Source organism: Amblyraja radiata, chromosome 12, assembly GCF_010909765.2.
Source record: "Amblyraja radiata isolate CabotCenter1 chromosome 12, sAmbRad1.1.pri, whole genome shotgun sequence".
NCBI classification, from domain to species: domain Eukaryota; kingdom Metazoa; phylum Chordata; class Chondrichthyes; order Rajiformes; family Rajidae; genus Amblyraja; species Amblyraja radiata.
Genome location: NC_045967.1, coordinates 20,922,231 through 20,949,132, shown reverse-complemented (window position 1 = coordinate 20,949,132; position 26,902 = coordinate 20,922,231). Strand labels below are relative to the sequence as shown.

Genomic DNA, 26,902 nt, shown 5'->3' with positions numbered 1-26,902 from the left:
AAAGGTGGGAAGACTGGTTTAGCAGGAAAGGTGACTCAAATCTCTTTTGAAGCTCCTGACGATTGAAATTCTCGCACATTTCGCCAGTTTCATGTGCTGTTGCACAAAAAGGAGGACGGCTCTAAAGAAACAAAGCGGGAGGATTTCCTGTTATGTGTCCAGTTATCGTTCCTTCACATGCCACAGCAGAGCCACAAGTCTCGGGTGAAAGTATCGAAAGAAAGCTGATCAGTCGGGCCGTGCTTCTTAAGGTGAGGTAGGAAAAACTATTTTGTGCTCCAACCATTAAATAAAAACGCAACACTGAAAATACTGAAAGATATGCAACGCCGTTGATTTAGATCTGAATGAGTAGCGTTTGGTCGCAGCTGTGTACATATTTCAAATGAATATCTTTTGCAGTGAGCAACATTAAATCAAGTATTTCTTTGCATCTGGAGTTGATAGTATTGAGATTATGTTGTATAGTTACAAGAAATACGTCCCGGAAAGTAACATCAAACAAATTAATAATTGTTCCTTAAGAAAACCGGAAGACTAAACTGCGATCCAAAATTGTATGAGAAAACTAGAAAATACTGTGAATTCTAGATAGGTCAGGCAGTATTTGTGAAAGGGTTTCGGTTCATTCTTTTTATTTTTGCTTTTCAATCCAAGTGCTCATCAACTCCATATGGGTTTTTAAATGACGGTCTGTGTTGCAATAGGGAGGTGATGCAAACTCTTAATTCCTGATGGAAGGAAAAAAGTTTCCAAAAATCGAAAAGCTCCTCAAACTGGCCCCTTTCGGACACGCCGTGGTTATTAGGTGGCCTTTCTTAATAAGTAGTCGCTGGCTGTTGAGCTTGTTCCACAGATGTTTCTCTGCCGGAGAGAGCAGTGCAGTAAAATATAGAGAAAACTATCATCCAAGAGATGTGAGCTCGGTGATCTGTAGCCACGCTCAGCCCCCAACCAACAATAACTGCAGTCCGCATCTATCTTTGGTCCGCATCTCATAGCTGAGCAGCGCAGCTCTCACACCGGCGGTCTGGCACCAACCCCCCACCTTGAGGGGCATTCTCACCAACCGTGAGGGCATTCATTGCTGGATCTGCGCAGTTTCGTGGTAAGGCAGCGCTCTAACTATATAGCGCTCCATACATAATGTTTTCCCGTTATCATGCTGGTTGAATGATAGCAGGTTGAAAAATGAAATGCTCCAATCAAGGGTTGGCGTACCGGTATGGGCGCGAAGAGGTCAACGATTTGGCATTGAAAGGGAAGGTAATATAAAGAGGAAGATGCATTTTAAAAGTACTTCAGAACTAAAGAGGTGAACTGATAGCATTGGCACTGCTTATCCACTTTTAGTTTTAATTGTGCCTTTTTTCTTTTGGAGTTTGTTACTACTTTTTGTTTGTGTATCTTCCTTTCTTTGGACTCATCATTGCCAAGTCTCTTGCAGCCAGTTGCTGATGAGATCTTCAACTCTGATCAGCTGGTCTGAATGAAAGATATGCAAAAAAGTAACGATGATAAAGGAAACAGGCCATTGTTATCTGTTTGTAGGATGAAAATGAGCAGCTAGTGCGAATTGGATGGGGGAGGGATAGAGAGAGAGGGAATGCCTGGGCTACCTGAAGTGGGAGAAATCAATATTCCTGTTGCTGGGCTGTAAGCTGCCCAAGCGAAATATGAGATGTTGTTCCTCCAATTTGCGTTTAGCCTCACTCTGACAATGGAGGAGACGGAGGACAGATAGGTCAGTGTAGTCATGGGAAGGAGAATTAGTGTCCAGCAACCGGGAGAGCAGGCTGAGCGAAGGTGTTCCACGAAACGATCGCCCAGTCTGAGTTTGGTCTCCCCGATGTATAAGAGTCCACATCTTGAACAACGGATACAGTAGATGAGGTTGGAGGAGGTGCAAGTGATCCTCTGCCTAACCTGAACGGACAGTCGAGGGAGGAGGTATAGCGGCAGGTGTTGCATCTTGTGTGGTTGCAGGGGAAGATACCTGGGGAGGAGATGGTTTGGGTGGGAAAGGATGAGTTAACCAGGGAGTTGCGGAGGGAACGGTCTCTGCGACGGAAAAGGGTGGAGATGGGAAAATGTGGCTAGTAGTGGGATCCTGTGGGAGGTGGCGGGAATTACGGAGGATTATGTGTTGCATGCGACGGCTGATATGGTGGAAGGTAAGGAGTAGAGGGACTGTCTCTGTTGCGACTAGGGGGTGGGGGAGCAAGGGTGAAGCTGTGGGGTACTGAGGAAACACGAGTGAGGGCCTCATCTATGATGGGAGAGGGGAACCCCCGTTCCCTAAAGAATGAGGATATCTCGGATATTCTAGTATGGAACACCTCATCTTGGGCGCAGATGTGGCATAGACATTGCAGGAAGTAGGGTGGGAATAAGTGTAGCAAATGGCCGACACTGGTTGGGGTTGTGACCTATTCAGTCTTTTTTGGCCAGCTGCAGTTGAATGGTTTCAGTTCCAATTTATGTTGACAATGACTTTTAATTCCAGATCTAAAGAGAAAAAAACAAGTGCAATGTTATCAAGTACTTTCTAACTGTGCTTGCTGGTGTATAGTGAAATTCCAACGTATCAATAAACCTTGGTACATTAATGATACTAGTCTGGCAGGTTTCTGGACTATTGCTCATTAATATTATTACTTTACTGCAATACCTATTTAATTCATCCTTTTTTATTTGTTATACAGTAGTATAATAACTTTGGTACAGTCTGAAAAAGGGTCACAACCCAAAACATCATCCATTCTCTCCAGAGATGCTGCCTGTCCTGCTGTGTTACTCCAGAATTCCGTGTCTATCTTCAGTACAAAGAAATTCAAGAAGACTTGTCAAGTTAAAATGCCTGGGAACCATGTCTCTGGTGAGTTTAAAAGGACCATGGGAACAAAGCGCATGAGAATTTTAAAGGAAGCAGATGAAACAAAACCAGATGAACCAGATATGGAATTATTGGTTATTCTGAAAGGTAGCGGACAATACATTTTCAAACTGTCATCTTTATTTTATCGCTCTCTGCTCCATTCCATTCACAGTCCTGATATCAGAAGGAGAGTCTATCACTTGCCTGGACTGTAGTTTCTGGAATTGCCTTCCTAAACCTCCCTGTTTCCCCATCTCACCGTCTCTTCCTTTGAGATGCAAATTAAAATCAATGCCTTCTGTCCTAACATCTCCAGTGACTTCATATAAAATTGTTTTACTTTACTCCAATGATGTTAGACTTATAAGGCTTTTATAGTTTCCCTTGCAGTTCATTTCTTCAGTCATTTATTTTGAGCATGTTATGCAGATTTGCCTCACAGATAGTAAATTTATTACTGAAGATGGACACAAAAAGCTGGAGTAACTCAACAAAACATCACTGGAGAGAAGGAATGGGTGACGTTTCGGGTCAAGACCCTTCTTTCCATTCTATTCCATTCCAGGCTTGCAGTCTTTTATTTGCTTTCACTGAGTATGATTGCTATTTATACCATGATTGTATTCAGTTAACTTCAGAAGCTGTTATACCATCCTTGCTTCTTGGTGAGGCATTTAATACAATCTTCCTTTTATTCTTCCATTTCTTTTCTTGTCATTAATAACAGGGCTTGATTTTTACAGGTTTTTACTTTCAGATCTGTTTGTGATATGGTAAGAGGTCTGTGCGTTCTTCCTGAGGACGCGTGGTTTACCTCTGAGTGCTCCAGTTTCTTCCCACTCCCCAAAGATGTGTGGGTTTGTAGATTAATTGCCCCCTGTAAACTGTCTCTCGTGTGTAGGGAATGGGTGCAAAAGTGGGAAGTTAGTGTGAATGGGTGATCAATGGTCAAAATGGACCAACGTGCACTTGGATGACAGAATGGCTTGTTTCCATGCTGTATCTTTCAATCAATCAATCAATGACTTGGATGTAAATATCGATGTGTTCATTGGTAAGTTTGCAGATGATATCAAGATTGCTGGAGTTGCAGACAGTGAGGAAGACAGTCAAAGTATACAGCAGGTTATAGATCAGCTAGAGGAAGATGAACAGAGAAATGGCACGTAGTTTATTCCGAGCAAGTCTGAGGTGTTGCACTGTGGGCAGACTTGGAGCACTAGACATTGATTGAGGGGAGATCTGATAGAAGTATATATAAGTTAATGGGATGCATAGGTACGATAGACATTTTGAACCACAGGATAGAAATATGAAAGACTAGGACAAAGAGGGATGGATCTTTTTTTTACACCGAGGGTGGTGATGCCTGGAATGCATTGTCAGGGGTGGTAGCAGTGGCAGATATGATAGTGATGTTTAAGAGGCTTTTAGATAGGCAATGGATGAGCATAGAATTGAGGGATATCAATCGTGGCTAAACTGATGAGATTAATTTATCTTCACATCATGTTTAGCACGGAAAAATGGGAACCAAAGAGTCTGTTCCTGTGCTGTACTGTTCTGTGTTCTGTCAACGTCTATCCTCTACTACTATTTTCTTTTACTTAATTTATCTTCTTCCCCTCGTTGCCCATAGACATCCACAAAGTTATAACTCCGTTGGCCTATGGTACAAAATAATACATTAATAATAACAACTTAATTTTATAGGATTTTATTTTTAGTACAGTTTAATTTTTTTCATTTATCATTTTGCAAAACTACAGGTTTTTAGATTTTCTAGATTTTATGAAAACTTGTGAAATAACTAAATTAATTACATTAACGTGGTTTCCAGAAGTATCAAACTAATTACGACTTCAAAGCCCATTGCTATTCAATGAATATGCATTTGGTCAGTAATCTATGCACAGTATCCAAACTTTCAAAGTTGCTGCATAGTTGTGTATGTGTGGGGGGTCACAACATCGGAGGCATGGATCGCCACAGTGCTGAGGGAGAGCAAGGAGGGAAGAGACAAGGACTTTGGGACTTTTTGTGTGTGTTTTTGTAAATTTATTCTATGTTATGACTGCAGGCTAAACCATTTCATTGCACTGAAAAGTGCAATAACAATAACATTGAATCTAATCTAATCTAATAACAGTAATATGCTTGCCTACATAATTGTTTATATTTTTGTCATTGGCCTTTGTTGGGTTTTTTTGTATGGTCTTTTTTTTTCAATCCCTATTTATATCCATAACATTTGTACACTTAACAGAGTACAATGTTATAATTTAATTACTCCTAATTATAGACGCAAGAACTGCAGATGCTGGAATCTTAAATTAAACACAATCAGTCTGAAGACCTGAAACATCGCCTATTGATGTCCTCCAGAGATGCTGCCTGGCCCATTAAGTTACGCCAATTATAGTTGTGAGAGTTGCTGTTAATAAGTTGCGTGAGAACTTTGCGCCAAGACCATTACTTGGCTCAAGGAAGAAAATAAGATTAACGAGGATAAGGCCTGCCATCCCGAACTTTGATCTGTTAATGTTTACATATACAATATGTAGAACCTTGATGTTGAATGCTCCAGCGTGTGACTTTGCATGTTTTACAATGTTTTTCGTTCAAAATTACTCAGGAGTGTTTGGAGTGTTATCTGATTTATTGCTTATTGCAATAAACAGAGGCAACAATAAATGCATGGGAGAATCATGTCACCAGGATGTGTCACATCACTTTGTGGGCGGTATAGTACTTTCCTGCTTTGAAGATAAACAAAGTATCCATGGTTTCATAAGTTATCGAAAGGGCCTGTCCCACTTGGCAATTTTTTTTAGCGACCTCAGGCATCATATCAGTGTCGCCAAAAGATTTTGAACACTTCAAAATCCAGTGGCGACAAAAAAAAAGTTGCGACACTTGAAAACACATCGCTCGTCATACATCATCACGCCGCAAATTTTTCGGTGATCTGATACATCAGTTAGTGATGCCGGCAGTCGCCGAAAAAAAACGCCAAGTGGGACAGGCCCTTTAGTTACTCATTAATTTGTGTAGGACTGCAAATGCTGATTTAACTCGAAGGTAGGCACAAATTGCTGGAGCATCTCAGGCAGCATCTCTGGAGAGAAGGAATGGGTGACGTTTCAGGTCGAGACCCTTCTTCAGACTTGTGAGTCAGCTTGGTTTTGTGAAAGGTATTGGTATTGATTTATAATTTCAGGGGATTATGTCTGTGCTTTGATCATGTGGATGGTTTTTCATTCCACATTTCCTGCCACCTCTCTGTTTCCAACATTTTCAGTTTTTATTTCAGATTTCCTGTATCTGCAGTTTTGATTTTCATTTACTGCAATGAGTGGTTATGATTTGAAATATACTGCCTGGTAGGTTCAATTGCAGCTAAAAGAGAATTCATGAATATGAAAATACCTATCACCTGCCAGGTGCTGTCCAGCATGGAAACAGGCACTTTGCCCAACTTACCCACCCCGACTAACATGCCCCATCTACACCAGTGCCACCTGCCCGTGCTTGACCCATAATGCTGTAAACATGCAATATCACCCACTTCTTCCTCCCCCTTACACCCCACCCCCCACTAAAGATATACACAAAATGCTGGAGTAACTCAGCGGGACAGGCAGCATAACTGGGGAGGGGGGGGGGAACGAGAAATATAGACGGTGATGTAGAGAAATATAGAACAAATGAATGAAAGATATGCAAAAAGGTAATGATGATAAAGGAAACAGGGCGTTGACTCGCAGTCTGAAGAACGGTCTCGACTCGAAACATCACGCATTCCTTCTCGCCAGAAATGCTGCCTGTTCCCGCTGAGTTACTCCAGCATTTTGTGTCTGTCCATAAATTTTAAGAAGGTTTTGAATAAGAATAAGTCTGGATCTTGAGGGAAGGTGCTAAATTGGGATCTGGAAGATGACAACAGTATTGGGCATTAGCTAGGGAGAATAAATCGGATGCAGCTGTTTTTGTGTTGCGTCCACATCTGACATGTTGGAGTTGTTTAACCACCAGCCATTGGATCAGAGTTGAAGACTGGCATGCTCCAGTTAGGAGGAGGGATAAAGATATCAAAGTCAGGGAACCTTGGGTGACCAGAGGTTATACATTTGGTCAAAAAGAAAAAGGAAGCATACATTTAGGAGGATGAAATCAAATGGGGCCTTCGAGGAATATAAAGCAAACGGGATAGAATACAGGGAATTAGATTGGGTCAAAGGGGGGAATGAAATGTCATTGGTGGGCCAGATTAAAGAAAATCCCAAAGATTATTAAACGTAGATTAAAAACAAGAGGGTATCTAGGGAGAAGATGAACTACTCAAAGATTATTCTACTTAAAGACTCTACTCAAAGATAACATAGGGTATGCTTGCAGGATGTTGGCGAGGTACTAAAGGAGCTGAATTACTCAAGCATTTTGTGTCTACTAAAGGAGTACTTTGCATATGTATTCACCAAGGAAAAGAACATGGAAGAAGGGTCTGAAAATGAAATCGGTCTGATGAAGGGTCTCGACCCGAAATATCGCCTGTTCCTCCTCTCCATAGATGCTGCCTCACCCGCTGAGTTTCTCCAGCATTTTTGTCTACCTTGGAAGATAGCAAGATCAATTTGTATCCTCTCTAGCTACAGACGAGGTCCCAGAGGACTGTGGCTCCTGCACAACTTGGACAGAAATGTAGATTGGTTAATTGGTAAGTTTGTAGATGACACTAAACTTGATGAAGTTGTGGACAGTGAGGAAGGGTGTCAAAGTATACAGCCAGATGTAGATCAGCTGTGAAAATGGGTGGAGAATCACACTTGCTGAGAGTTGCTGATTCATTGATTGATTGAAAGATACAGAATCCACACTAACCTTCGATCATCTTTTCGCACTAGTTCTATGTTATCCCCCATTCACGTCCACTCCCTGCACATTAACAGAAATTTACGGAAGCTAATTAAATCTATAAATCCACATATCCTTTGGATGTGTGAGGAAAGCGGAGCTTACATAGAAACATAGAAACATAGAAAATAGGTGCAGGAGTAGGCCATTCGGCCTTTCGAGCCTGCACCGCCATTCAATATGATCATGGCTGATCATCCAACTCAGTATCCTGTACCTGCCTTCTCTCCATACCCCCTGATCCCTTTAGTCACAAGGGCCACATCTAACTCCCTCTTAAATATAGCCAATGAACTGGCCTCAACTACCTTCTGTGGCAGAGAATTCCAGAGATTCACCACTCTCAGCTTCTGAAGGAAACCCACATAGTCACAGTGAGAACGTGAAAACTCCAGTCAATATCCAAGGTCAAGACTGAACCTGGCTTCTAGCGCTGAGGAAGCAGATCTATCAGCTGTGCCACCCGGTGAATTATGTTGTAATATCTTAGATCAAACAAGAATTATTAAGGAGCTTATATTGGCGGTTAAAGTGCTTTAAATTGGATAAATACCCAGACCTAGTATACCCTCAGATGTGTGCGATGCCTGATAGGATATTGTGGAGGCCCTTGCAGAGACATTTGCACCATCCTTAGCCACAGATCTGGAAAACTGGATGGCGGCTAATGTTGCACAATTATTTGAGAAGGACAGGAAGAATAAGCCATGGAACTACAGTACATGCAGATGATCCTGACATCAGTGGCGGGAAACTTGTTGGAGGTGATTCTTAAGGACAGGATGTGTCAGCATTCAGCATTAGACATAATCGCCATGGGTTTGTGCATGAGGAAAATGTGCCTCATGAATCTGATAAGAGTGTCTTGAAGAGGATACTGTGGATTACTGAGGCAAGCCAGTGGACATTGCCTTTGAAAAGGACCTCATGGTCTGGAAGATTAGATTGCATGGAGTCCAAGATGAGCTAGCCAATTGGATTAAAAATGGGCTAGGAAAGGAATCCAAGAGTTCTTGCTAATGGTTCTTTTTGGACTGGAGGCTTATAACCAGTGGAGTGCTGCAGGAGTCTGTGCTGGGTCCACTGTTTATTTATATACTGTAGATGCAAAAATGAAAAAGCTACGTGTAGTTTGTGTTCGAAGTAACGGGCGATTTATTAAACTGGTGCTTGCGCATCAGAAGGCCAGCCAAAGCTGGCCTGTCATGTGTGGCTCTGGTACATTTTTAAATTCTCAGATGGCAAGATTACTCAGAAACTTGATGAACAAAACACAGTCTTAATTACAGAATGGAACTCGGAAAGACTTACTGTATTTCCCAGCAATGAAGACGCACCTGCGTCAAAGACGCACCCCCATTTTGAGTGCCAAAATTTTGAAAAATAAAAAACAGACATTCGCCATGATGGCGGTCATTTCCATTCGCCGTGGTGGCGGCCATTTCCATTCACGGCCATTTCCAGTGCAAAACACAGATAATGTATACACCGGTGCGGTAATACAAAAAACAGTGTTCGGAATAAAATAACATTTAATTGTGCACGGAACAAAGGTTCCAGAGATTACAAAAACGAAAAGCATTCTAATCTTCAAATCGGAAAAATTCACTATTTTCATCCGAATCTTCAAAGCATTATACCGGTAATTCATCGCTGCTGTTCGAAGCATCACTATCATCAAAGAGACAGTTGTCTTAAACAACTTAAACAGAATTTACACAGGTCCTATCAAGACCAGGTGTTTGAAGAGTTTGAAATGGCGAAAAACCCCTGCGCGAATGCAGGTCGGCTTTGATTGGATTGCCGTTTTGTACTGAAACGCTTCCTATAGGCCAGGGGTGTCAAACTCGTGGGCCACATCCGATCCGGCCCGCGGGATGATTTCGCCAATGCCAGAGCGGGCATGAAGTCGCATTTTGCCTGTGACCTAAAATGAGGTAAAATGAGTTTGACACACCTGCTATAGGCCTATGAACAGCCCAGCCTCCGGCCTCCAAGACGCAGGTAATTTTTCGGGCCTTATTTTAGGGTAAAAAATAGCTTCTTCATTGCCGGGAAATACTGTAATTAGGTCACAAACAGAATGAGATGATTATCCACAAGTCTAAATTCATTAACAGTAGATCCAAATTTCTGTCACATTTCTAGGTACACGCATTATTAATGACATTCCTTTCCTGTTAGACTTTGTTTACAGTTTCCTGCGGTCGAAATTCCTGTTACAATGATAGGTACATGCATAATTACTGACACAACCCTGTGTGTTAACTTTGTCTGTGGTTTCTTGCCACCACAGCCGCACAATCCACATCCCTATTCACTAATTCTAGTCCTCATACATTAATGTATACATTAATAATTACATCTAGTCCTCACAACATATACAGTAATGATTTGGATAAAGAGGTACTGTTTGCAGCTGATACAAAATTAGGTGGCATAGTAGACAATAAGGAAGACTATCTACGTTTAGAACAAGATCTAGATCCGTTGGCAAGGTGGGTCAAGTAATGACAAATGGAATTTAACACTGACAAAGGTGAGGTGTTCCACTTTGGTATGTCAAACCAGGCCAGGATTTATACAGTAAATGCGGGAGCCCTAGTGAGTTTTACAGAACAGGGAGTCAGGTGTACAGTGTGGTGCGGAAGGCATTTGACAGACTTGTCTTCATCGGGAAGCGTATGTTGGGTCAACAAAGTTGGGACATTAAGATGCAGTTGTACAAGTCATTGGTGAGATCACTTATTTTTTAAAGTAAGTTTATTTACAGGTACAACATGACAGTGGAAACACTACTTTAAGGAGACTATCTAAAATGAGGAACATACATATAAGTATCAAACCAAAATGTTGTTACTTCCACCTAACAAACACTCAGGCCCGATGGCACCCAGCCCCGGAATGTGGTCAATGTTTCGTGCGCACCGTGTTCCCTTTCTGGGGACACGGCTGAAAGTCCTAAAGAGGGGCAGGCAGTTGACCTGGGTGGAGCTCACGAATTGACAGCTTGGCCAGGCCAGGCCAGACCCAGCAGCAAATTGACTAACAGATCCCTTGACCAGCCCCCCTTGCATCGGTTGCCCGAAGATCAGGAGGATGGGACTGAAGTGTAACCAGAATTTTATGAGCAGCCACTTTAAATATTCAAAGAATAGCTGCAACCTCACGCATGCCATGTACACGTGAGACACTGACTCCTCCTGGCCGCAGAAGCGGCAGGCGGCTGAGGAATCTGTGAACCAATTCAAGAGTGGTTGCACTGTACGGTTCCAGGCAACACTCTCCACCCCAGATCCCCGATGCAACGGGAGAGTACTTTCCCGCACAGAGACAATTACTGGGGACCTCACTTGCTGCCAGAGCCAGCCACGATGTGTCGGGACATCAGATTAGGGCAAGCAAGAGCAGTTGGCACAAAAACATTTCCCTACATTAAAAAAGGATACAGATGGCAATGCCAAGAGGTGGCAGATGCTGCTTGGGACAGGCAGTTCTGACCGAGTCGGGGTAAGCCTGGTAGGAATCGTTTCACACTCGCAAGGCCCTCGACACCCACCATGACTGGTTGGGGACAAGCGCTCCCATAGCCACAACACTGCCCTTTCTCTGAGGTTCAGCACACTGGCTAAAGGTGATCAAATTCCGGACTCTCTGTAGCTCCTGGTAAGAGCCAGGCAAATCCCGCAAAGTAACGAGGCCGGTGCACAATGCTGGGTGTTGCGTGGCCTCCGTGGATGCTTCACCAGAGCATCCCCATGATGAGGATTCTCTGAGTATAGGTATCTCTACTGTGACCTGATGCAGATAGTGGCCACTTAGGTGCATATGCACACCAGTGACTGACTGTCCTCTGTAATCAGAAGATACAGGACTGCAGCAGAGACCCAGTGTTTCCCATCACCCCAGAAGAAGTGCACCAACATCCACTGGCATCAAAGGCAGAGGGCGGGACCAAAGTGACTAACTGGTACTACAAAATGGAGGCCACCAGTTGGCTCTGCTCTGTTGGAAAGTATTCCGACCAGACCTGACCATCGGGTGTCGTGGCTACGAGATTCAGAGTTGGATAAGATGACACAGACACGGAGAATTCTTCAAAATGTTGAAAAGCCTTTATTTGCAAACATCAGCTGGAATACTCAGGGAGGACAACCGCCTGCCCGCTCTCTGACTGCTCCCAGATCACAGCGGCAGGCTCTCTTTTATTACAGTTTTACAGTCATATCTCTTCTACCTTATCTTGCATACTCATACTCCTCTCGCATCTATCCATCTTCTATTCTGACACTCTCTGTCCCAATAGACAATAAACAATAGGTGCAGGAGTAGGCCATTCGACCAGCAATGTGATCATGGCTGATTATCCCCAATCAGAACCCCGTTCCTGCCTTCTCCCCATATCCCCTGACTCCGCTATTTTTAAGAGCCCTATCTAGCTATCTCTTGAAAGCATCCAGAGAACTGGCCTCCACTGCCTTCTGAGGCGGAGAATTCCACAGTCTCACCACTCTCTGTGAGAAAAAATGTCCTGCCACCATTAACTTCTATTCTCGGTTCAGTCTTATCTAAATTCTTTTATCTCTCCCCATATTTCTTCTTCTTTCACTACCCTTAAATTCCAGCTGTCACTCTAATCTCCCAGCTGTCACTCTAACACTTATCACCTTCACTTTCGCTATCCTTATTTTCCAGCTACAGTTTGCTTGTTACAAAGGTTACATACCATGTTACAAGGTTATATACCAGTTTATAGGTTGAGTACAAAGATACAAATGTATTTATTATGAATACAAAGATGCAAAAGTAGAAATAAGTAACTTGTTTACAGGATAAATGATTTAATTAAGTGTTGCTAAACAACTAATAATCACGTGAGTATTAAGTAAAATAGCTGACGTCTGATTACGTAAAATAGTTGACGTCTGCTGCTATGTGTATATTTCCATATGGGCTAGACAGGCAACAACTTTTATTTACCCAAGTCCCATTAGTTTATTGGGCAGGTCTCCTCGATGGGGCTCAGTTGGACCTCCAGGTAGAGGAGGTGAATGGTACTCCATGCAAACGATTTCATCTCTGGCAGGGAGTCCACCTGCTGAGGACCACCTGTTAAAAGCCAGAAAATGTTGTCCCAACTGATCCTGGCTGAGGACACAGGCAAGAAAACCTGCTGGCACTCAAACATCCTCCACAGGCCAACGGGGTCGGTGACCATGAAGAGTACGTCAGCACGGTAGGCTGAGGAGACCACCTTTACACACGGCCTGCCGAGAGTCACACCCATCAGCCACTTCTGAAGAAGACACAGGAATGGGCCAGCCAGCCCCATCTCCAATCAGATCCCACCCCCAGGACTGCTTGTGGAGGGTTCTTTCTCAGTCACAGCTGAGGAACGGACCCACTGCCAGCAGAAGACCTGAGGCCCTCTCCAACTCAGGACTCTAACCAAAGGATTGCCCAAATCATCCCAGCACCAAGGAATCAGCCGGAGCTGGGTCCTGGTGCATAGCAATAGACAATAGGTGCAGGAGTAGGCCATTCGGCCCTTCGAGCCAGCACCGCCATTTAATGTGATCATGGCTGATCATCCCCAATCAGTATCCCGTTCCTGCCTCTCCCCATATTCCCTGACTCCGCTATTTTTAAGAGCCCTATCTAGCTCTCTCTTGAAAATAGCGAGCCAGGACCTGAACAGCGCCACTGCTCACTATCTCTGGACTTGGGGAAACAAGGTCCGATAGAACTTGTCTCCAAGGTGGACTGCTCACTGGCAAGCGCAGACTCTGAACGGAGGATATGACCCTCATGGGCCACCCCCACCACAATGTTTCTGGTGTATTGCAGGGCCACCCATCAACCTAGAAGACTTGTGACTCGGGACCCCACAGAAGGTTGCTGTACTTCAGGGCAGCCTTATGCTTCAGAGGATGTGTGTCTCTTTCTTTCTGCAAGCCTTCGGGGGCACTTTACCTTCCTACACACAGTACGAACCTCCCCCCTTGCCCGTGACACAGTTTACCCCAATGTGCACCACTCCTGGCATCGGGTGGAGAGGAGGGTTAGTGCTGCTATCCTGAGCTGCCGAGATGGAAGTTGTGGCACTTTTCAAAAGTGCCCCACTCCTTTGCACACATGTCACCATGTATGGTCAGAGGTCCAGAAGACTGGATGAATGACCCCTTCAAACTGGACACAAAAATGGCTCTCATTGTCCCCCTCATGCACCAGGTCATAACGGAGGCTGTTCTCTTGAAGATCGATTGAGATCAGATTAATATCTGACCAGCAGGAAAATCCCACTCACTGTGATTCCCTTACTCAGTGCCAGGAAGACTTCCTGCTCAGTCCTCAAAAAAATCACAGCCTTTCCTGACATCTTTGAAGCTGCAACAACGGCTGAAGAGCCAACAACCCCAGCCATTGATTTTACACCACCATCGCTTGTCGATGGTGTATCCTCATCAATCCACACAGCTCGGGAGAGACCTGCATAGCAAGTTTTTAGCAAGTGCCCCACGAAAGTCTGAGATGCCACCGAACATTCCAGCACCCAGTTAACTGAGGCGAGACAAACAAGATAGGGAGGGACTTCGCCAAATGTAACAATGAAAGTAAATTCCATCAGCTCCCTTCTGACTCATAGTCTCACCACTGCGATCTTGCAGCTGCTGCTGCTGTCTCCATCAAACCTTCCCAAGACTCCTCCAGAAAAACAGTCACAATTTTCGCAATACAAATCTCCTGAAGAGACAGGCACTACAATCCACTACCCACTCACAAAAGTTGTCACTTTGCAATAAATCTCTCCTGTCTGCAGCTCCAACTTTCAATGGCCTGTCCCACTTTCCTGCGTTATTCACGAATTCTCCCGAGTTTTCAACCTCGCAGAATGTTCATAACAAGTCCGTAGGAGTTTGTGGATATATTGTAGCAGCTCCTTATGCCAGCCGTAGGTACTTGGGGCATCAGGTAAGTCGGGACGTTTTTTCCAGCCTGATGAAAAATGTCCACGAGTAAAAAAATAGCCCCGAGTACCTACGGCTGGCATAACGAGCCGCTACAATATATCCACGGACTCCTCTGGCCTTCTACGAACTCATTACGAACATTCTGCGAGTTTGAAAACTCGGGAGAATTCGTGAATAACTCAGGAGAATTCATGAATAACTCGGGAATGTGGGACAGGCCCTTCAGGTTTTCCAGTGCAGTGAGAGATCTCTCTGTGCGAGATCTGTGTGTCTGAGCAGTCTGCAAGGAAACCAGAGCAACTGGAGAAAACCCACATGGTCAAAGGTAGAACATACAGACTCCATACAGACAGCACCCATAGTCAGGATGGAACAGGGGTCTCTGGCGCTCTTAGGCAGCAACGCTACTGCTGTGCCACTGTATTGCCCAAACGGCACTGTGTGCAGTTCTGGCCACAATTGGAGCACTGTTTGCAGTCCTGGTCACCCTTCCTATCATTAAATTGGAAAGATTGCATAAGGTGTTCACCAGGATGTTACCTGGACTTGTGGGCTTGGGTTGTTGGAGGACTTTGGATAGGCTGGAACATTTTTCTTTGGAATGTAGGGGTGTAAGCGCTGATCTTATTGAAGAGCAGAAGATCGTGAGAGGCATGGATAAAGTGAATGCACAAAGTATTTTTCCCAGGGTAGAGGATTCTAAAACCAGAAGGCATAGATGAGAGGGGCGAGATTTAAGAGGGAACTCCGCAGCAACGGTTTCATTGGGAGGATAGTCTGTATCTGGATCTGCCAGAGGAAGCTATAGAAGTGGATACATTTATGACTGACAAAAGACATTTGGACAGATATATGGATTGGAATGGCTTGGAGGGTTATGTGCCAAATGCCATCACATGGGACTAGCTCAGTATGCCCTTGGTTGGTATGGGCAAGGTGGGCTGCAGGGCTACTTCTGTGCTGTACATCTCTGACTCCCTGACAAAATGTATCATCTTGTACTTGTTGAATCAAATTCCATCTGCCAGTATTCTGCCTGACTTCTCAACTGATTTATATCCTGCTATAGACAGAAAATTCTGGAGTAATTCAGCGGGACAGTCAGAATCTCTGGAGAGAAGGAATGTGTGGCGTTTCTGGTTGAGAGCCTTCTTCAATCTGAGAGTCAGGAGAGAGGGACACTAAAGATATGGAAGGGTAAGTGTGAAAGTGACAGATCACAGCAGATGTTGAACAAAGCTTTGATCTGTCATTTTCACACCTTACCCTTCCATATCTCTATTCCAGAACATTAAGGTGCTAGTCCTGCTCTTCATGCAACCATGTTTCTGTGATTGGAGTCATCTTAATACCGGGTGCTGAAATGTGATCTAAATTGCCCTCCAAAAATTATTTAAACATGGAAATAAATATTAGATAAAAGATGGTTTGAATAGCTTCATGATAGTATCAACCAGGGGCGCCAGGGAGATGGCAGCCCCGCTGCAGTCTGTTCGTTTTTTCATCTTTTTGTTATATTTAGCATTTGTTAAAAGTTTGTTTTAATGTACTTCGGTTTGTGGGGGGAGGGGATCGGGGGAAACTTTTTTTCAAGTTCCTACCTTCCCGGAGGTGTGATCAATTTTCGGATCACATTCTCTGGGCTCTGCAGCCTACCATTGCTGGAGCTGGAGGCCTCCTCGAACTGTCGTGAGCCCCACCACGGGGCGCGGACTTAACATCGGAGCGGATCCCTTGCCTGGGATCACTCCCACCGCGGCCTGCGGACTTACCATCAAGGGCTCGCAGTCTCGGGAGAGGCTAGTCGGGAGCTCCAACACTGCAGAAGGTTTGACCAGCCCCGAAGCGAGGTTCGATCGCCCGGCGCGGGGGAGCTGACAACCCCCCGATGCAGGAGCTGAACGCCTCGACGCGGAGGGCATGAATGCCGCCGGCTACGGTAGTCAAGACCGTCCCGTCAACGGAGGGCTTGTGGCCCCCGACCGAGGAAGAACAAAAGGAAGGGCTTGAACTTTATTTCGCCTTCCATCACAGTGAGGAATGTGTAGGAGTCACTGTGGTGGATATTCATGTTAAAATGTGTTTTTTGAGTCTGTTGCTTTTAATTGTATGACTGACCTGGCCAGTGAAATTCCTCGTATATTGCAAAACATACTTGGCGAATAAAATCTGATTGTGAAATAAAAGGTTCAGCAGCATTACAAACCTATTTCGTGAACTCATTAATTACAGGTCAGGAAATAATTTGAACATTTGGAACATTTGGAAGTCAAGTGTAGATTAACTGATCATTAAGGGCCTGGCTTCCACATGTGGTTGAGGAATCAAGGATATGTTGTAGGGGATATTTTGACATTATTAACTCTTAACTTGCCTGAGGACCCCCAAGGAGGAGGGAAAGGATACTATTACTGGTGCCCTCCCCTCATCTGCCTTTATATTACTGCAGATTTACAGGAGGTCCATCTGAACTTCATGTGGAGAGACACGTAGCAGTCGAATAAAGTAGCTAGGCTCGGGGAACAAGTATAATCAGAGTACTAATTTCACTAAGGTTGAGATCACATGCCAGTTGTACCTTGGAGGATCTAGAAGTGCATATAAAGGCGCCTGGAACCTGCACCTACAATAGGTTGCTCCATTCTAGTCCTCCTTCACATTCTCTAGTTTTAGTTTAGTTTTTAGTTCAGAGTTACCAGGCAGAAACAGCCCCTTCGACCCACTGAGTCCGCGCCGACCAGCGATCTCCATACACAAGCAATATCCTACACACTAGGGACAATTTACAACGAAAAGCCAATTAATCTTTGGAAAGAGGGAGGAAACTGGAGCACCTGGGGAAAACCCACACAGTCACAGGGAGAATGTACAAACTCCATATAGACAGCACCAGTAGTCAGGATTGAACCCGGGTCTCTGGCAGGAACTCTACTGCTGCGCCTCCATGCCACCCCCAAAGCAGAATAGAGTCTGTCTCTGGAGCAGAACAGGCATGTAACTTCAGCATTGGGGAAATTAACACTGATTATTTTTATTTCACTAACCTCGCTGCTGTGCACCACAGAACATTGAAAAATACAGCACAGAATAGTCTGTGTGGAAATATGATGCCAAGCTAAACTAATCTCAACTACCTACACAGGATCAAATTTCCCTCTATGCCTTGCACATATATGTGCTATTGTAAACGCCCCTTAAATGCCACTATCATATTTGCTTTCACCACTGTCTGCTGCAGCACATTCCAGGCATCCACCACTCACTGTGTGAGTGTAAAAAAATCAACTTGCCCTGCACATCTCCTTTAAACTTTGCCCATTTCACCCTAAAAGTTATGCCGTCTTGTCTTTGACATTTCCACCCTGGGGCAAATAGCTTCTGATTCCCTACCCTATTTATACCTCTCATAATTTTATATACTTTGGACTTTAGAGATACAGTGCAGAAACAGGTCCTTCGACCCACCGAGTCCACGCTGACCAACGATCACCCCGTACACTAACACTATCCTACATACTAGGGACAATTTACAATTTTACTGTAGCCAGTTAACCTGCAAACCTGTATGTTTTTGGAGTGTGGGAGGAACCCAGTGCACCCAGAGAAAACCCATGTGGTCACAGGGAGAACATACTGACAGCACCTGGAGTCAGGATTGAACCCAGGTCTATGGCACTGTAAGGCAGCAGCTCTACCGCTTGCCATCTACCTACTTTTATCAGTTATCCCCTCAGCCTCCAACGCCTCGGAGAAAACAATCCAAGTTTGTCCAACCTCTCCTTATAGGTAACACACTCTAATCCAGGCAGCATTCTGGTAAACCTATCTACACCATCTCCAAAGCCATCACATCCTTCCTGTAAAGAGGCAACTAGACTTGTATGCAACACTCCAAATGCGGTCACATCAAAGTCCAATAAAGTTGCATCAAGACTTCCTGACTCTTATACTCATGCCCCGAACCATAAAGGCAAACATACCACAGGCCTTCTTTACCACTCTATTTGTCGTGCCACTTTCAAGAAGCTATGAACTTTAACCGCTGTATGTTAAGGGTCTTTCCATTAACTGTATAAGTTCCCACTACATTCGACCTTCAAAAGTGAAGGTCTGTTTACCTGAAATTTAGATTGTCATCCTGCAAATCTGCATGAGGGATATAGATAAGGGCCATGGATAGGTAGTCTATACTATCACTTGCAATGATGTTAAACCCTTCACAGGGTACTGGCTCCATGGGACTGAGGCCATGGTTAACAAGAATAGTCTTTCCAAATAGTTGAAGGGTGCTCCTCCAGTTTCCAGAATAATTTTCTGTACGAGGGTGGGAAAGTGTATTGGTGTATGTAATACATCAGGCATGGTGTACAGTCCAGATACTTCATTTATCAGGACTAAATAAATTAGTTTATTGACTTGTTTTCACATTTATACTATAAGCAATGGAGTCTCGCATCTGAGTCTCGCATTTATTTTGCCATTTTCTCCCATTAGCACTTCATCTCAGAATGGAGTAGCCTCCTAGCCCAGGGCAACTGCATATAGCTTCCCAACTTTTTGGCCAGGAGACGAGGTGCTTGGAAAGCTGGTACTATTTCAATAAGTAATCATATCCCCTCAATAGCTGAACTTTGAACACATGAAACACTTGCTAGGTATCGCAGCTAAAAGTTCTTCAGAAATGGCAAGCAATTTACAGATAGCGATGAGGAACGTAATGCACTGTTTTCTAGCATCAGATAAGATCTGTGGTTGAAAATTACATTTCAGTGATAAAGTTGCAGCACCATTTTAGCACATGTTTGTAAGGGGGAAAGAGTTTCATGACTTGAGTCTCTTTTTTAAAATATCTAAGCTGCATGACATTCATTAACAGATGGTATCTATAAATATATTTAGTTAAAGTTGAAGGAAATTAACATTTTGATTACAATTTTGAACCTGTGAGTTACCAGTTGCAAAAACACAAGGTATAGAGAAAATACTTTGGTTAAGTCAATACGTTTGTATATTTATCATTAAAACAATTCCAATTGTGTGTCTTGACTACATAATTTATAAAGGCTGTTATAGATTTACAGGAGTAAATTAGTGTTTAATCACCGGATACTGTCAGATCGCAATCACCTTGCAACTATCTCATCCATAAATGGTACATTATTTAGTGCAGTTTACACTACCCTAATTGTTCAATGATATTTAATGATCTAATTTGCACGCAACCTTGGGTTAGTGCCATACTGTTATCCAATAACCTAGCAATGCAGTATTGTGCAGCGGAAATACTTAACAAATCTTCTTGAGATATAATGCTAGTTCTACGTTGATGTGCAGTAGAAACTGTGGATGTATACACACAAGCTGATTATATGAATGTCTAATTACAACCAGAACAGGTCAATTTGAACTTGATTTATTGGTCTTTCTGTTTCAGAAATTTGATAAATTCGTAGGTTAGCAGTCTGCTTGCGTTGGTGTTTGTAAATAGTGGGAGTTCAGGTGACCACGTAATTTGTTTAAATTTCAATTAATGAATCATCCTTACTATTCAAGGTACTTTTGAGTCCATATCTGTATACTTCAGAATGCCAGACAAATCAATGATTCAGAGAGTCACAGTCATATAGTGTGGCAATAAGCACTTGGCCCAACTTGCCAACATGAACCAACATGCTCCATCTACACTAGTCCCACCTGCTGCGTCTGGCCCATATCCCTATAAACCTGTCCTATCCATGTACCCGTCCAAATGTTTCTTCTAACGGCTGCGATAGTACCTGCCTCAACTACCACCTCCGGCAGCTTGTTCCATACAGCCACCACACTTTGTGTAAAAAAAAAGTTACCCCTCAGGTGCCTATTATATCTTTGCCCTCTCACCTTAAACCTATGTCCTCTGGTTCTCAATACCCTGGTGTAGATGTAAGGCTCCAGCTTATTGTAAGTTTTTCTGAAATTTTTTGGGCACTTTTGTGACACTGGATACTAATATCCCTAACCAACGAGGATGCTCTTCCATTCTTCCAGCAATTACATTTCCAGAAAGAGTTGCATCGGCAAGGCCACAAATCAACTGATTATCGTCAATTTTCAGCTGACTGCTGGAAAGTACTTTATAAAATGCAGTTTACTGGTAAATGTTATCTTAAACAATCTATTACAATCACATACGTTTGATACAGTCAGAATGTGATGCATGCCCAGAGAAACCAGCTTATACACAGAACACAGAAAGTGGAGCATAGATTATAAATATAGAATAGTACAGCACAGGAACAGGACCTATGGCGCATAATGTCTAAGCCAAGCCTAATGTCAAATTAAACTACAGGTGCACAACCTTTTATCCGAAGATCCAAATAACGAAAACCTCCGAATAGCGGACATTTTTTCGGTCCTTGAAGAAAGGTCCTTGAAAACGTTCACCGAGGGCGGCCCGCAGAGGTGACAGCGGAACCTCCGGTCGGTCCTCCAACAAAGGGGAACTAAATCCCCATTCATAAAAGAGAAGGTGAGAGTATATTGGGTGAGTGTATATTGCGCGGGAGGGTAGGAATCATTGTAAATCATTGCTTAAATGTTAGTCAGTTAGTTTGGTGGGCTTTTGGGGGGAACTTTAATTCTTAGTCCCCTACCTGGTCGGAGAGGCGGGGAGCGGGCAATGCCTTACCGGGTCGCCGTGCAGTAAGCTCCGGACCGCTGTGCCGCGGCTCCCAACATCGTGGAGCTGGGGCTGTGGCCGGCTGCGCTGGATTTGGATTTGTAGCGCCGCGCAGCCAGGGGTAGAGTTCGCCGTGGTCGGAGCTACAACCGGCGCCGCCCGTGGCCGGACCACCGCAGCCCCAGCTCCACGATGTTGGGAGCCGCGGCCCACAGCGGTCCGGGCTGCGGTGGTCCAGCCACGGGCGGCGCCGGTTGTAGCTCCGACCACGGCGAACTCTACCCCTGGCTGCGCGGCGCTACAAATCCAAATCCAGCGCAGCCGGCCACAGCCCCAGCTCTGTGATGTGGGAGCCGCGGCACAGTACTGCACGGCGACCCGGTAAGGCATTGCCCGCTCCCCGCCTCTCTGACCAGGTAGGGGACTAAGAATTAAAGTTCCCCCCTTCACCCCCACCACATAAAATCCCTCCAAACTAACTGACTAACATTTAAGCAATGATTTACAATGATTCCCCGGTCTCCGGGGAGGAGGCAGCCGCTCCAGACTTTCCAAGCCGCCAGCGCTACCTACCTAATCTACGCTAAAAATCTTCCATTCCGAAACCCGAAAATGTCCGATATCCGAAATGTGTCTGGTCCCAAGGCTTTCGGATAAAAGGTTGTGCACCTGTAATCCCTTCTGACTGCATGTGATGCATATCCCACCATTTCCTGCATATTAATGTGCCCATCTAAAAGCCTCTTAAATGCCACTATCATATCTGGACCCCACCTCACCCCCCACTCCTGGCAGTACGATCCAGACATGTACAACTCTCTCTGTAAAAAAAAATGCTCTGCACTTTCTTTAAACATTCCCACTCTCACTTTAAAGCTTTGACCTCTAATTTTTAACAATTCAACCCTGGGGAAAAGGATTTGACCAACCATCCTATCAATGGCTCTCATAATAATCTAAACCTCTATAAGGTCTGCCCCCAGCCTCCAGTGCTCCAGAGAAAAAAAATCCAAGTTTATCCAACCTCTATATATACTATCTTCTGTGCCCTCTCCAGTGCCACTATATCCTTCTTATAATGGTCAACCTGAATTACACACATCGATCCTAACGTGGCCAGACCAACATTTTATAAAGCTGAAACAAGACTTCCAGACAATTATACTCAATATCCTGACCAACAAAGGTAAACATACTATATGTCTTCTTCACCACTCTATCTACCTGTATTGTTACTTTCTGGTAGCTATAGACCAGGACACCAAGATCCCCCTGTACGTCAATGCTGTTAAGGGCCCTGCCCTGCCTTTAACTGTAAAATTTAACCTTACTTTCATCATCCCAAAGTGCAACACCTATCACTTGACCAGATTAATCTCCATCTGCCATTTCTCTGTGACATCTGTAATATCTTGTTGTATCCTTTGACAGCCTTCCTCATTGTCTGCAGCTCCATCATTTTTTTTGGTCATTTACAAACTTAATAATCAACCCATCTACATAGTCACCTAAGCCTTTTGCCTTAAATAACAGAGGTCACAGCATTGATCCCTGCAGAACACCACTGGTCGCAAATCACCACTGGTCGCAGATCCAAACCAGGATAATACTCCTCCACCACTACCCTTGCTTTGCTACATGCCGCCAAGTGAGCAATGCCAGAGAGTGCAGTGTCAACAGGACGTGAGCTTTGGTGAAATAAGTCCAAATATGTAGTTTTATACTTTAATAACTAAATAAATCATCTATAGTTGGCAATGTAAGAATGCAAAGATAATCATGCTTTTGTTGGGAAACATCCTGACTGACCAATTTGACTAAATTGTTCAAAGAGTTAATAAAGAGTGCCCATTGATGCATGGGGTTAATAGTGACATGGCCGTATGCATTCGGAACTGCCTTATTGATAGAAGACAAATGTTTGTGATGGAAGTACAATATTCAGACTGGAGATCTGTGACCAGTGGCATTCTGCAGGAATCTGTGCTGGGACTGTTACTATTTGTGATATACATAAATGACTTTGACGTAAACATAGACTGATTGGTTAATATGGCTGCAGATGACACCAAGATTGCTGTGATCGTGGACTGTGAGGAAGGCTGTCAAGGTTAACTGTAAATATAGATCAGCTACAGAAATGGGTGCATAAATGGCAGAAGGAGTTTAATCCAAGCAAATGTGAGGTGTCACATTATGGAAGGTAAAAGGGGGAAAATAGGTGGGATGACCCTTAACAGCAATGATGTACAGAGGGTTCTAGACGTCCAAGTCCATAACTCCCTGAAAGTGACAACACATAGGTAGAGTGGTAAAGAAGGCTTGCTTTCAAAGGCCGGGGCATTTAGTGTAAGGGTCAGGAAGTCATGCTGCAGCTTTATAGAACATTGGTTAAGCTGTATTTGGACTATTGTGTATAGTTCTGGTCACCCCATTATAGGGGGGATGTGTAGGTTTTGGAAAGGGGGCAGAGGAGGTTTTAGAAGAATGATACCTGGATTAGAGAGATTAGCTATGTGGAAATATTGGACAGTTTTGAATTGTTTTCTCTGGAATGCCAGAGGTTGAAGTGAGACCTGATAGAAGTATATAAAATTATGACAGGCATAAATCAGTAGATAGTTGGTATCTTTCTCCCAGGATAGAAAAATCAAATGCTAGAGGGCATAGCTTTAAAGTGAGAGGGACAAAGTTTAAAGGAGATTTGTGGGGCAAATCTTCTCCATATGATCAGTGCCTAGAACACGCTGCCGGGGTGGTGGATGAAGCATATACATTAGTGGCATTTAGAAGACCTTTGGATCAGCATATGGATTTGCAGGGAATGGGTTATGTGCAGGTAGATAAGTGATTGTCTTGGCATCATGTTCGGCACAAACATTGTGGGCCAGAAGGTCTGTTCTTGTGCTGAACTGTTCTGTGTTCTGTCAGTTTTCCATTTGCCTGAATGTTTGCAGTTCAACAACACTAAGTTAAACAATATCCTGAACAAATCAGGCACCCAATTGATTGGCACCCAGTTTTTTATCATAAGCATTCAATTCCTCCATTTTCACCAACATTTCACAGTCTCTGCAATGTTTACCATCTACAAGCCACAGTTCAGCCACTAAACAAGGGTACAGAGACGTGGGGAGTAAACCTATTGCGATGTACAAGGTAATGAGGGACATGGATAAAATGAATGTTCACAACCTTTTTCCCCAGGGTAGAGGATTTGAAAACCAGAAGCCATCAGTTTATGGTGAGAAGGAAGAGATTTAAGAGGGACGTCAGGGGCAATGTTTTCACTCAGCGGGTAGTCTATATCTGAAATGAGCTGCCAATTATCACAAATATATTTGAACAGATATATGAACAGAAAGGGTTTTAGAGGGTTGTGGGCCAAACGTAGGCCTATGGGATGAGCCCAATATGCCAACTTGGTTGGCTTAGACAGGGTAGGCTGAATGGCCTGTTCCCATCCTGTATGACTCCATTAATTGCTATGACTATATGTAAGTAAGCACTTGATAATACCAGAACCTCCAGGCTCCCAAAATCATACGCCATCCTAACTAGAAAAAATATTTACATTCCTTCATTGTTACTGGATCAAAATCCTAGAATCGGCCTCATGGCAGCATTGTCGAATACCTTTGACAGACTACAGCAGTTCACGAAAGCGTCGGATCATCAATTCCAGGAAGCAATTATGGCTGAGCCATAAACATAGTGACACATTTATGCTAGTATTGAGTAAAATGTACACATTCGAAAGTTTCATTAACCTCAGAGATAAGTGTTTTGCATGTTAATTTCCAAAGTATTGATTGCCTTTCATTTGTGCTTTACCACATAGGTTCTGAAGACATTCAGCAAAATGGTTGAAATGATGTCGAACAAATCTAGCAATATGTCCAGCTGCCCAATGATTGATGATTTTCGAAATCAAGTCTATTCTTCAGTATACTCCATAATTTTTGTGGTGGGCTTGTCAGGAAATGCCTTTGCTGTATATGTGCTAGTGAAGACTTTTAAGCAAAGAACAGCTTTCAACATTTACATGCTCAACCTGGCGGTGTCAGATTTGATGTGTGTATGCACCTTACCCTTGCGAGTGATTTATTACACTTACAAAGGCAAATGGATCTTTGGGGACTTCTTGTGCAGAATCAGTTCTTACGCTCTCTATGTCAATCTGTACTGCAGCATTTACTTCATGACTGCCATGAGTTTCACCCGATTCCTGGCCATTGTGTTCCCTGTTAAGAATCTGAAAATAGTGAATGTTAAGAAGGCCAAGATAGTTTGTATTGTGATATGGGTTTTTGTGACACTGACAAGTGCTCCTTTCCTGTTATCAGGCTCTTACACTGATGGAAACAAAACAAAGTGCTTTGAACCTCCAACTACTGGAAGAAAAGGGCGCCTAAGTAGCCTTTTGATAATGAATTACATATCTCTAGTTTTAGGCTTCATCCTACCCTTCCTTATCATTCTTATTTGTTACGCATTTATCGTAAGGACCTTAATGAAAAGCACAGCAGTCATTCATAAGAAGACAACATCACGTCGAAGAGCAGTGCATTTAATTATAATTGTGCTAGCTGCCTTTCTGATCAGTTTCATGCCATATCACATCCAGCGCTCAATACATTTGCATTCCCTGAATCAGGAAATGCACAGCTGTGACGACATTGTTTACATGCAGAAGTCAGTGGTAGTCACACTTTGTCTGGCTGCTGCAAACACCTGCTTTGATCCACTCTTGTACTTCTTCTCAGGGGAGAATTTTAGACGAAGGCTCACAATTTCTTTCAGTAGAAAATCATCTGTGTCAAGCAATCGTATGTCAATCAAAAGGAAACGCTCAATGATGCAAATTGAAAATGACAAATTTGATGAAGATCCTTGCACTCCTACAGGAACAAGTGGAAGCAACAGCAACAAAATCTAAACTTGCAGAGAAGCATCGGAACAACCTTTCAAAGTGCAAAACAAGTTTTGTTGAAATCCTGTTTCCATTACAGAAAACAAATACAAATCAAATTTTGCTATTAAGTCTTTAAATTCAATCATTGGAACAGTCTAATGCCTCCTCATTAGATGTTATTATCAAGAATTACTGGATTACTGAGTCTTGATTTTATTAAAAAAAGACACGGTCACCATGAAAAAAAACGTTGTTTTCAGGCACCGTTGCAGAATGAACTTGACATGCAGAAGCATGTCTGAAGAAGGGTTTCGGCCCGAAACGTCGCCTATTTCCTTCGCTCCATAGATGCTGCTGCACCCGCTGAGTTTCCCCAGCAATTTTGTGTACCATGCAGAAGCAGAATTTCGTTTTGGACACACACGAGTCTGAAGAAGATTCCCATGTGATACATTGCCTATCCATTTCCCTCCACAGATGTTGGCTGAGTTCATCTTGCAGTGTGTATTTTGCTGAAGTAGATTTTTCTTGCCAGATTTCCTATCATTCTGATGTGCCTCTTC

General features: G+C 43.6%; 1 protein-coding gene across 3 annotated transcripts; it reads left to right on the top strand.

Annotated features, from left to right (window-relative positions):
• On the top strand, positions 1–26,556 carry cysltr1 (cysteinyl leukotriene receptor 1). Of its 3 annotated transcripts, none has more exons than XM_033030352.1 (2): positions 1–251; positions 25,266–26,556. In XM_033030352.1, exons 1-2 carry the CDS (start codon positions 153–155, stop codon positions 26,361–26,363), a joined length of 1,197 nt encoding a protein of 398 aa, XP_032886243.1. In that variant the 5' UTR covers positions 1–152; the 3' UTR covers positions 26,364–26,556. The 3 variants fall into 3 exon arrangements, with proteins under 3 accessions (XP_032886243.1, XP_032886244.1, XP_032886245.1); XM_033030353.1 differs by having other exon boundaries at positions 162–256; XM_033030354.1 differs by lacking the exon at positions 1–251 and adding an exon at positions 909–1,108.
• Positions 26,557–26,902: the final 346 nt, after the last annotated feature.

Coding starts and splice junctions, on each gene's coding strand:
- cysltr1 (XM_033030352.1), top strand. CDS start 153: ATGTGTCCAGTTATCGTTCCTTCACATGCCACAGCAGAGCCACAAGTC. Junction 252..25,265: donor GTCGGGCCGTGCTTCTTAAG/GTGAGGTAGGAA, acceptor TTTACCACATAG/GTTCTGAAGACATTCAGCAA.